At 38.7% G+C, this 13,252-nt stretch overlaps 1 protein-coding gene across 2 annotated transcripts in view; it reads left to right on the top strand.

The window, feature by feature from the left end:
- LOC311289535 (NACHT, LRR and PYD domains-containing protein 3-like) overlaps positions 1 to 13,252 on the top strand; it is a 128,389-nt gene that overhangs the window by 42,764 nt on the left and 72,373 nt on the right. For both annotated transcript variants that reach the window (XM_084407612.1, XM_084407613.1), the window contains exons 7-8: positions 1,310 to 1,489; positions 2,388 to 2,540. In XM_084407612.1, the coding sequence (XP_084263738.1) occupies positions 1,310 to 1,489; positions 2,388 to 2,540 (333 nt within the window). The remainder of the gene's footprint in view (positions 1 to 1,309; positions 1,490 to 2,387; positions 2,541 to 13,252) is intronic.

The raw sequence follows: 13,252 nt of genomic DNA, 5'->3' as shown, positions 1-13,252 counted from the left end.
GGAATCGTTCTGGAAAAAGAGGCATCGGTGCATCCCTACTTTAAGGGATGATTCAGAGTAAAATCAACCTAGGGTCCTTTGCACTATGACCTCGAGCCAACCCCCCCCCCCCCTCCCCCCTCTCCCCTCTCCCATAAGCCTTTTGACCCTTGGTTGAACATTATTAAAGTTATAGCTTATTTAGAGATATCAGCCGGATGGCTTAGTGCAGGTGCTATTGGCTCCAAATTTGTATCTCGTAAATTACCCCAAAAATAATGCCCAGAATGGTATCAAACTTCTACAGTAGTACAAATAGGTTCTGTACTCATAAAATGAGGCAAAGTTTTTTAAGTACATCAGGAGTTTATTTAGATAACACTTGTTGATAGTACCTGTTTATAACAATAATTAGTTAACACTAAGTTGTCAACACTTCGGAAAAAATAAAAATTTGTTGTTACACTACATCCTTATGCAGGGTTCACCAATCTCGGTCCTGGAGGGCCGCTGTCCCTGCAGAGTTGAGCTCCAACCAGCTCCAACACACCTGTTTGAAAGTTTCTAGTATGCCTAGTGAGACCTTGATTAGCTGGTTCAGGTGTGTTTAATTGGGGTTGGAGCTAAACTCTGCAGGACAGCAGCCCTCCAGGACCGAGATTGGTGAACCCTGTCCTTATGCATCGCTTTCTGCTCATTCAGTAAATGCACAGCTAAACAGAAGTGTTTTGAGTCTGGATTTGAATGTGACTACTGTAGGAGCACATCTGATCTCTTCTGGAAGCTGGTTCCAGCATAATAGCTAAAGAGTGAACCCTTGGTGTTTCTAGCTGGTGTGATCCTAATGATCTGAGTGATCTGTTGGGTTTATATTCAGTGAGCGCCTAGGTCCTAGGCCATTGAATGATTTATATGCCAGTAATAATACTTTAAAATCAATCCTAAATCTAACTGGGAGCCAGTGTAAAGACCTGAGGATTGGTGTGATATGTTCATATTTTCTGGTTCTGCTCAGCGTTCTGTATGAGCTGCAACTGTCTTATGGTCTTTTTGGGAAGGCCAGTGAGAAGTCCATTACAATAATCCACCCTGCTGGTGATGAAAGCATGAACAAGTATCTCTAAACCAAGGGTTCTCAACTCAGACCCTCAAAATCCACTTTCCTGCAGAGTTTAACTCCAACCCTGATCAGACTCACCTGCCTGCAACTTGCCAGCGTTGCCTAAACTCTGCCAGAGAGTGGATTTCAAGGACCTGAGTTGAGAACCCTTGTTATAAACCCTACATAAAAAACACATTAATATTGCTATTTGTTTTGTTCTCCACACAGGTTACATAGCTGTAATCTCACTGCTCAGTGTTGTGAGAATTTGTCTTCAGTTCTTCAATCCTCAAACACCGCCCTGAGAGAGCTGGACCTGAGTAACAATGACCTGCAGGATTCAGGAGTGAAACTTCTTTGTGATGGAATGAAGAGTTGGAATCCAAACTGTCAGCTACAGACACTGAGGTAAATGGTTTTCCATTAAACAATTAATATAAAAATATATTATCACAATAAATAATGATGACATTTTGTCAACAAATCTGCTCTCAATGGAATGCCAGAACAAGAGACAAAAACAACATTTGCAGGGATGTAATTGACCATTTTGAAAAAAGACATTTGCAATCAAAAAATAATGCATTCAATACCAATATTCATCACCACACCAATTAACATCATCTCTGGGGCTTGACCTTGCTACCTGCATTCTGGTGCAAAAATCTTACTTGAACATCGATCTTATCCAGGATGATTCCTCGCATCAAAATCCCCAGTAATGTACACTGCTCAGTGTTTGTATAATCCACATTCAGAGTGTTAAAAAAGTAACAAAGAAGCAGTGTAGAAGTTAATGAGATAATTATGGTGAGAGAAATTAAAAATGTCACTTCAGGATTTCACCCCTATACCTAAACTCACTACTTAGGTGCCCTTACCTTTACTGTTCCCTGCTAGTGGAGTGACCTGCCTAAAGCCTGGTTCATACTGTAAGATTTTGGCCACGATTTGGCTTTCAGGGACAAATTTTGTGAACCCTTGAAAAGATTCCTCTGCTCCTAGGTCAAAATTTTAAATGTTTGTTCACTAATATTACATGTAATAATACATTAAAATTGTCAATCATTGACTATTGCTATAAAATTTGACCTCATATGAAATTCTGGTAGTGTGACTTCTATGACAACCGTGAGAAAAGCATGATCATAATTAATGCTATGCTAATTAATGTTTTTGTTAATTTTAAGAAAGAATCTACAGAAAATAACAGCTGAAAATACAAACTATGCAGGTCATTGTGTGAAAGAGGCTGATGTGAATGCCAAACTAATGTCATGTGGACTGTTGTTGTGTCTGTCTGTAGGTTGTCTGGCTGTATGGTGACAGAGGAAGGCTGTGGTTATGTGTCTTCGGCTCTGAGTTCAAATCCCTCACACCTGAGAGAGCTGGATCTGAGCTACAATCACCCAGGAGATTCAGGAGTCAAGCTGCTCACTGATAAACTGGATAAACTCAAGTATGTAGAGCAGGAAGAGTTTTGATTAACTCAAAAAACAGCATTACAATCTACACTTATTACAAACTAGTTACACTTTATTATAGATTATATTACTACATTACATAAGGTTCTTATTGAGAATTTATAGAGGTTTAGCTCTAGTTATACTACGGGGCTGTTGAATGCTTCATTCTGATTGGTTGATGAACATTCTAAGGTGTGCAATTATTTTCAGTAATCGCACAGGAAAAGTAGTTCTACCAGAAAGACCAGCGTCAGTTTCTGCGAACGATGTAATGGGTGTTATCCGGGCTTAAATACTCCATATTTCCAGTGGTTATTGGCTAGATTTGAGGTCAATGAATGAATTGTTTAATGAATGACGTGATATCAAACCGCATAGGTCACGAAAAGGAGGCCACGTTAGGCCGTGGTGAGGAGAAGGTAACTTGGGTGCATGAGATAGCCTCTATAGGCCTAATGGAGAAAGCAGCCGCACAGTAGGTTGTGAAGTGAATAAGTAAGGGAAACTACCACCAAAACCAGAGTTTGTATAGATATCATAAACCTTTCCTATAAAACCTCCTTAGGCAAGTATACTATGCGGTGAACTTACCTTACTCTTGCTAGTAACAAATTTATCTTTAGTGTTAACGAAAGAGGATGTGAGTAATGTGGTTTAGTTCGGAGAGTCGCGTAAGTCTAATGTGCACTAAGACCGCATGTGATGACCCTTAAGAGGAAGCGGCATCAGTAAATAGATCCACAGCTACAGACGATTCGGGAATGCCATTATAGAAAAAAGATATGCCGTTCCAGCTTTGAAGCAGGTTGTTCCAGAAAGAGATCGGGCAGGCCCCCCTTATCTAAGACTTAGTATCGCTAAATTGTGACATATTATGCCACTTTTTACAAGATGTAATATAAATCTTTGGTGTCCCCAGAATGTGTCTGTGAAATTTCAGCTCAAAATACCCCCCCAGAACATTTATTATAGCTTGTCAAATTTGCCCCTTTTTGGGTGTGACAAAAACTCGCCATTTTTTGTGTGTGTCCCTTTAAATGCAATTGAGTTGCTGCTCCCCGCCTCCGTTCAGAAGAGGGCCAATCCTTTATACGAGGTTCGGATAAACTGGCAATAACGAAACGCAGTAATAATATTACTCTTTTGAATGGTTAGTGGATACATTTTTGTTGTGGAGTTACATTGAGTGATCTCACTTGCATGTACCGTCATATTTAACTTTGTAACAGTTTGTAACAGTTGTAACACGCCCTGAAAGCTAATGGGACAAAATGTAACTAAAACTGTTACAACTTTTACACAAGTTGACACAGTTCCCTGAGGTCTTTATAGGACAGCTGTTTTTTTCTCTCTCTCTCTCTTTCTTTGGGTCAAATAGTGTTCTGTGCTCGTCTGTACAGCAACGACAGAACAGTTTGCATGCTATGCTCGAACTTTTGTCATTGCGTTAAAACTGGTTACACAGTTGTCACTTGCAAAATCCATGGACTGAAAAAAAAAAAATATGGAAGTAGTGTCCTTGACATCACCCATAGTTTTCTGAAGAGCATTTTTTAAAGCCCAAAGTCGGCGGAGCTGGTCGTCAATGAAAATGGGCAAAAAGGCAGGATTAGCTGAGGTGACGTGACTCTCACTGATATCAGACAAAAGCACCTGCGTGAAGTTGGCCCCCCACCCAACGCAAAACTTTGCCAAAATATGCTCAATCGTTTGTGCTCCGTTTGAGCTGTAAAAAGTTTCGATTGTGCTGCTTCGGTTTTTTAGATATTAAAAGAATATTTTTAGGTCATTCTGAGATCACTCAGCCCCCTTACATGATCCAAATTCACCCAAAATAGTCGTGTTCGTTTGTGCTTCGTTTGTGCTGGTATGTGCCGGTAAAGGTTTCATTTGTGCTGCGTCGGGTTTTAAAATATCAGACATTTAATTATAGATGATTTAATAGAACTTCAACTACTTATCAGTGATTTGTAGTTTTGTAATGTTTATTAAAATCGTCATGGTGTTCAGACATTATGCCAGACTCTTTTTCTGTCACTCACTTTCTCTCTGGGCAAAATGAATTTCTGCGCGTGTGCCATCAAGTCGTAGTTTAATGTAACTTCAGCAATTTTGGGCACGAGAACAGCCAAAATATCCTTGAGGTGAGCACATTTTTAAAGTTGAATTGAAGAAGACTTTCTGTCATCACATAATTTGTTCAATAAACAATTATCTTTACTTCATGCACTGGTCTCTCCTGATTGTATTTCTTATTTATTTAGAAAATGAGTCTCATCTACTACACTTCACTGCCACCACTAGGGGCAAGTGACACTTCTTTTCAAGAATGCTCTTGTATAAAATAGTGTAGAGTAGGTGAAGAAAATGTCGATACATATCACACTACAAAAGTCATTACTACTCCAAATTTCTGGCCAATGTAAGTATACATTGTTTTAAAACTCAGTTACAATATTAGTAGCTTCAAGAATACATTGTTTTAAAACTCAGTTACAATATTAGTAGCTTCAAGAATAATTGTACAACATTCAAGAGAGCTAAGATTGTCAATGGTTATTGAACAGAAAACTCATTAATAACACTTATACACTTTACTAATTTAGCTATGAAATGCTGATTACAGTTGCAACAAGCTGTCTTTTAGTATAAACAATGAACATGGGTCACATGTGCAATTGTAGGCTAGTTAACATTTCATAGCTAAATTAGTGATATTAGTATTAGCAATGACTTTTCTGTTCAATAGACAATGACAATCTAGGGGTCAACATTACCGTATTGGTCCTAATATAAGATATATTATCCAGCTACATTATCCTTAAAGGGACAATAAGTAGCTTTTTAGGTATTTTATTATCTCAAATCAATATTTTTATTCATAAATATGCCTTCAATGGTGTACAAATACCTATGCCAATGATCAGACTAATCCTCGTAAACGAAGAATTTATTATCTTTATATACATGGGACGGGTAGGTCCACGGAGGCTTCCATGTAGTTCCGCCATCTTGAAAAACTATAATAGCAGAGAGGGACAAAAAGTACTAGGCCAACGCGTTTCGTTCAGAGCCAGCGTCACGTGACTGAAGCCAGCAGAAGCGGAGGAGCAGAGCAGTTGAGAGGCGCTTGTCACTGCCGCGGCAAGTTTAAAAGGATGCACTGCACGGTTATTTATACACCGTTCATTCATACATACATATGAGTCACAGGATAAGGAGTCCTCGTCATCGAAAAAGTCCAAAATAGACCGTAAAAGGAAACGTGACCGGAGATTACAAAAACAAGGGTTAATGTCGGGATAGCTAATGCAGGAGAAAGCTTTCAAAACAAGAGATGCTGAAGTTGCCTGCTTTCTTCTCGACAGGTAAGTCAATGTTACGGTCTTAATTACAAGCTTATTTTTCATTGCTTTGTTGTGAACTTTATTATATAGATAGTAGAACATTTATAGTTATATCTATTTATCTATTCATAGTAAGTTAAACAAGCTCTTTGATGAATAGCAGCTATTGAGTAAAGTAACGTTAGAGAAGGCACGGATGATGATGATATCTAACAGTGCACGTACTTCAAAAATATAACGAATGAAGGCGGCATTACTACTAACTACCATAGTTAATGTTTTTCACAGTCAGTAATTTATACTGTAACATTCTTTTTTTCGTTGATTCAAGTTTCAGTTTGTTTTAAGTAACAAACCTGTTCACCCGAAGAAAAACTCGAAGTGCTATTATAAGACATTCTGTCATAGCTTTTTGGTACATAACGTCTACCGTAGATGCAACGCGCATTTGAAAAAGTGAGGCGCTGGAGAGCATTATTCGTTTGAATGCAAAATACAGTTTCACAACTAGATGGGGGAAATTCCTACTTAATGTCCCTTTAATATATTATACTATCCTTATATTCAGACCAATACAGTAATAGATGAAAAAAAAATACAAATTTTGGAGTCAGGATTATTGAGTTGTTTTACTAGTCGACAGGGATTCCATTTTCACAGTCCTGTGTTCGTCAAAAGAGGCCAGAGCTTAGTAAACAGCTAGACAACAAAATCACTGCAAAGGCACTATACACTTTTGTTAAATTAAACAGACACAACATCTGGACTGCTTTAGGATTTACTCATGAAAGTGATCATGAAACAAGTGTCAGTAGTGATGACACTGATTTTGAGCCAGGGTCCTTTTCCTTCAGTCCAAAAGATTGCTGGACTTTTGATTTTGAAGTTCCATTTCAGAAATGGATTGAATTTATGCCAGAAACGATTACGTACAAAAACAAGTTCTCAAAAAAAAAAAAAAAAGGGATTACACTATTTTGAAGCCTGGTATCTGGACACGTGTGATAAATCATCACATTTGGCAAGAAGTGAAATACCCCTGCACATTTGCCTTTAATAGAGCCACGGTCTATCCATCAGCCACAGACAAATACATTGTAATCAGAGGCAACTGTAAGGAGTGTAAAAAATCTGACAAAAAGCCTGAAATAAACAGCACAATGATGTTCAAGTGTTCACTTAAAAACACTGATGACTCCCTGCACACTGGCTGTTCCAAGCATGCAATGTCTGGTAACTTGCGTGTGCAGATATCCAAAGAACTGTGTGAGGGTAGAATGGAACCCCATGCATCAGAGGCAACAAAGCTGATGGATTTTGGAGATCCTGAGCCAAGTCATCTGCCTAATTTGGCCACCCTGCGCAAAGCAAAGCAAGAGAGAAATGATTTAGAATTAGGCAACAAGGATCATATTTTGTCACTGCAGATGTTAAAATACAGTGCACCTCACAGTGGTAGCATTAAAGACATTGGACTGGACAAGTTCTTCTGTCACTATTGGAGTCAAACACAAATGTATATGTACAAGACATTATCAAAGACATCTACAAACCCCACTGTGAGTTTTGATGCAACTGGCTCAGTGGTGAGGAAATGACAGAGACCAAATGGAAAATCTGGCCATGTATTCCTATATCAGGGTGTTGTCAAGTGTCTCAGTGGTGCAAATGCTGTCAGAGAGACATGATGTTAATGCCATAACACATTGGCTGACAGGATGGATACGCAGGTGCACCTACTCCTAAAGAGGTTGTGAGTGACTTTTCTCCTGCTTTGCTCGGAGCTTTGGTCAAGGCTTTTACTTCTCATCCTGATCTTAAGACCTACATCAATGAGTGTTGTGGAGTCTTACTCGGTAAACAGTCAGCAAAAGTCCCACCTTGTATTGTGCGGGTTGATGTTGCACACTGCATCAAGATGATCTGCCGGTGAGACTGCTTGGAAAAAAAAGCTTCTCATGTCACAATCCATGGACGATGCAAGAGAGCTACTAAGATGTATTACTATTGTGGCTCTCAGCGAAGCAGAGGGCAATGACTGCTCTGGAGCCCCCTCATTTCAGAAAGGTGCAAGAAATACCTCAAAGCCTGAATTGCAGAAGAGTGTGTCATCATTCCAGATGTAGAGGGTGCGGACCTGGAAGAAGTGGATCCATGTGACCAAACACAGACAGACCTGCGGCAGTGGGTAACAGACATATGTGAGGAGAGCAGGTCACTTGCCGTAGCTAACGGTGATCATGACAATATGCACTTCCTTCCTGAGATTATTCCCAATATAATCTGGCTTGCAAATTACTTACCACTCTGGACAGGGGTAATGATCCCTCACTTCCGGAGCTCCAACATCACGGCAAGTTCAGCCAATGTCGAAGCCGAGTTCAAAAACATCAAGCGCGGCCTTTTCAAGCATGAAAACTTGCCTATTCGAGTAGATCGATTCATTGCTCGACATCTGTCCTTCATTGAAGGCAACATGCATATTTTTTCTGCAAAACAAAAGAGTGTGGAAAAAGGTGAAGAGGATGAAGCTGTTGCGACAGTTGTTGACACAGGAGTCAATCCACTACCCACCACAACCTCCGGTGTAGATGGAAGGCCAGAGATGGATGCTTCCTGCTCTGGGAAGTCTGACACTGTCACAAACATCCATCCAACAGATGACGAAGCTGTTGAAAACTGGAAAGGCTTAGCGGTTCCACCCAAAGAGAGGAAGAGGAGTTCATACCTCTCTCCTTGTCCTGAATGGCTCCATGCAGATCCATCTGTGAGGGGGAAAAGACTCAAAGTGGACCTGTTGAAAAATGGAAACCATCAACAGCCTGTTAAACTCAGGAAATCAAGAATCTCTGTGCTGAACACATGTGCATTTGATGCTTTTTGACAATGCTTATGTTGTGCTTTCTGCGATAGTGTCACTTTTGAAAATATTGTTTGCCATGAGGATTCCAGCAACCTCCTCCACCTAGTGAAATCCATCACCACAAAGGGTCTGAATGCACAGGCCTACATACAGAGGGCAGAACTGCTGAGTGAAATATTCTGAGCTGTCCGACTGAAGTCTGGTGCTCTCCAAATCGATGCACAGTGCCACATCTCCACTATCATTGAAAAGTCAATGACAAAACGCACTTGTTTCATTAAAGCAGCACTAGGTAACTTTTCAACCTTCATAATATATTTCCAAGACTCTTGTGATGGTACATCGACTTACAATAGGTTGAATGACACGTCTGCCATAGCCTTACGGGGTCTGTATCGTTTTTAATCGTACTTTTAAACTTCGGGGTTCGGGTAGTAACCCCAGCACAGAAAGAACTACAAAATTCGACTGCTTTACGGCATAGGCTACCTCACTTCCCCCAACACGTCCTCACATGCTGTTGGACTTGTAAGTTTGCTTATATTGTATATCACTCGGACAAGCTTTCTCTCGTTGGTGTGAGCTAAAAAGCACCTGGCGTTCTTGTTGATGGATTAGTAACTTAGACATCTTCGGAGGCTAGCTGTGCTTCTCCGATGTCCGACGATTTGTAATGCGTTGTGTTTATTCCCCAATCGAACTCGTGTAACTGTCTGTCACACATTTTACCGTCCACAGCATTATTTGATAGACAAAAATAGGACAAGAATGAGCATCAAACAGAAACAATCCGCTTACTGAATGTTCGAGGCGCACATACAATACAGACTGCCGAGCCGAAAGTTAAACAGGGCGCGCGCAGCTCTTAAAGGGGACACACCTTATTTCCACTCGTTACAGCTTCCATCCGACTGAACAGAGACCGGTATACAGGGGGGAGGGTATCAGGCCGTGAGTAAAGAGACTGCTCTGCGTGAGTGGTATTTACGACAGTAACGTTAAATACAAGTAGTCCACAGCGACTCTAGGGGTCGTTGTTTGACCAAAACGGAATTCCTACCTAGTGTGGCTTTAACAAAACAGTGCTCCTCACAGTATTGTGCTCTCAGCAAACAAGTCACAAGGGAAGTTCCATTTGTTTGTACTTCTGTTGCTGTACTGCAGGCTTCTGGCATGGCTCATCTTCAGACCGCGGTGGAAGAAGGCCTTAACCTTCCGGAGTTCCCCTGCCTCAGGCCGATCCAAAGTCCATCACAGTGTCCCTCTGCAATCAAGACCAACACCTCAGGAAAAGTGCTCTGTGCAGGGAAAGTTTCTCACAGTTACAGTCTGGGAGAACTTATGTGGATTGACACTGACCTGGGAAGCAACTCCACAGAATTTCCTTTGTGTGAATTTCCCTCCAATCCGATGCTCCAGGGAAAGAGATTTACTTTACGGGCAGTCATTGCTTTTAGAGGAGGCTTAACCCAGGATGCTCTTGGACATTATGTGGCCTACTGCATGAGGTCTCCATGTGTCTGGGAGATGTATGACGACCTGAGAGGAGCGTCAGATAAAAACAAAATATACCCACATGCTGAATTATAAAGACTGATTGCACTATTTTAATTTAATTTCACAAGTTAAATTATTTTTGTTGAACTTTTTGCATGCCACACACCCTTGTTTTCCTACTCCTGTTAGGAGAAGTAGTGTGCTATTTTATGGAAGTTTGCACTCAATCTATTATTTTGTGTAGTATTTTTGGTTTGAAGACAGATAGTAACTAGTCAGTATTAAGTGTTTTTAAGTTTCAGTTTTTAAAGGTAAATGTTTTTGTTAATGGATGTTCGATAGTACATCATTAAATTTCAAATGTTAAATCATTTTGACTTAATTAATTGAGTCATGAGTTTACACATACATAATAATAATAATAGTTATTAAATAAATGACACACACACACACAGTACCAGTCAAAAGTTTGAAAATGTTTATTTTTCAATGTTTCTCAAAGAAGTCCCTTCTGCTCACCAAGGCTGTATTTATTTGATCAAAAATACAATAAAATTGTGATATTTTCCATATATATTCAGTATATATTCCAATATAATACTTTTATATGTGAATATATATAGTAAAGTGTAATTTATTCCTGTGATCAAAGCTGAATTTTCAGGATCATTACTTTTGTCTTCAGTGTCACATGATCCTTCAGAAATCAATCTTATATGCTGATGTTATGAATTTGATGCTCAAGAAACATTATCAATGTTGAAAACAGTTGTGCTGCTTAATATTGTTCTTTTTTTTCTGGAAACCAAGATATACAACAATTCAAAGGTTTTGGTTAAGTAACGTGTATAAAAAATAATACTTTTATTTAGCAAGGATGCATTCAATTAATTAAAAGTGAAGAAAATATCATGGTTTCCACAAAAATATTAAGCATCCAAAACCCACGCAATGGGTATTCAACACTGATATGAGCACCGATAATAATTGAGCACACAATCAACATTTTACAGTGCAATGCATAAGTGAATACACCCATGCTAAAGTTGACTAAAAAGAGGAATAAAAAATCATATTTTGGAAATTGAACTTAATGCCTTAATTTAAAAAATTAGGAAAAATCCAACCTTTAAGGACACCAATTTTCTTTGTGAATGAATAATGTATTGTAAACAAATAAATGTTCTTCCTTAAAATACATGGTGCATAAGTGAGTACACCCCTATGTTAAATTCCCATAGAGGCAGGCAGATTTTTATTTTTAAGTTTTTTTTTTTTTTTTTTTTTTTTTTTAGGATACTATGCATCTTGAAAAAGTTCCCTTGGCCTTTGGAATTAAAATAGCCCCACATCATCACATAGCCTTCACCATACCTAGAGATTGGCATGGTTTTATTTCAGTTAGCCTAAAAGCTAGTTTGATTTGCATTGAGAGATGATCTTATGGAAAGTACCCCATGCCAATCTCTAGGTATGGTGAAGGCTATGTGATGATGTGGGGCTATTTTAATTCCAAAGGCCAAGGGAACTTTATCAGGATGCATAGTATCCTAATTTAAAAAAAAAAAAAAAACTTAAAAATAAAAATCTGCCTGCCTCTATGGCAGGGATAGGCAACTCCGGTCCTGGAGGGCCACTGTCCTGCAGAGTTTAGCTTCAGCCCTGATAAAAACTCACCTGCCTGTATCTATCTAGTAATCCTGAAAACACTGATTGCCTTGTTCAGGTGTGTTTAATTAGGGTTGGAGCTAAACTCTGCAGGGCAGTGGCCCTCCAGGACCGGAGTTGCCTATCCCTGCTCTATGGGAATTTAACATAGGGGTGTACTCACTTATGCACCATGTATTTTAAGGAAGAACATTTATTTATTTACGATACATTATTCATTCACAAAGAAAATTGGTGTCCTTAAAGGTTGGATATTTCCTAATTTTTTAAATTAAGGCATTAAGTTCAATTTCCAAAATAAGATTTTTTATTCCTCTTTTTAGTCAACTTTAGCATGGGTGTATTCACTTATGCATTGCACTGTACTATGATTTCTGAAGAATCATGTGACATTGAAAACTGGAGTAATGATACAGAAAATTCAGCTTTGACATCACAGGAATGAATTACATAGTAATTATATTAAAACAGAAAATAGATTTTTTAAAGTGTAATAATATTTAATAATTTTCAGTGTATGTTTGATAAAAAAAAATTCAGCCTTGGTGAGCTAAGAGACTTTATAATAATCCAAATGTTTGGCCCATTCTGTATAGGCCTGTACACACATACACACACACACACACACACACACACACACACACACACACACACACTGCACAACACATAAACACTAACCATAACAACATAACAATATAACAATATAAGCTCTTCTATGTACAAAATATTACCAATCTCTGGTTATAATATAAAATATAAAAATCACATTTCAGTTACCATAGCTCATTATACAGTCATTATTAATTACATAATTACAGTTACTCCAAAGTAAATAAATACAGTCTCAATCTTTTGGAAAAACTAACATTGTGACTCTCTGAGACCAAAACCAACGGGAGCGAATTCCATGCCACCATTGCTCTATAACACGATGTTCTTTGAAATTGATTTGTTCGACAGGCAGGTAACAAGAAACGCCCTTCACTTGACTGGCGAGTGGAATAAGTATGAACGTCACTGAAGAAAGTCAATCTTTTATAAATAATTTTAGGTGCTTTTGTAATAATTATATTTTTTTAAAATGTAATAAGAGAATAATTAATTCTGCTTCTTACATTAAGCCATGCTAACTGATTGTGCATATCCCTGATACTTGTTCCAAAAGAACAGTTTAGAACAAGCCGAGATGTTTTATTTTGTGCAATCTGTAATCTGTTTAAATTATTCTCTGTAGTTGAAGCCCAAATGATGGAACAATAGTCCAGATGACACAAAACTATTGATTCCACCAAAGTTTTCTGTATACTAATCGGTATGCACTTTCTGCAAT

The sequence above is a fragment of the Rutilus rutilus genome (assembly GCF_951802725.1).
Source record: "Rutilus rutilus genome assembly, chromosome: 4".
Classification (NCBI taxonomy): Eukaryota; Metazoa; Chordata; class Actinopteri; order Cypriniformes; family Leuciscidae; genus Rutilus; species Rutilus rutilus.
Note: the sequence above shows the minus strand (reverse complement) of the source record. Positions and strands in the feature narration are given on the sequence as shown.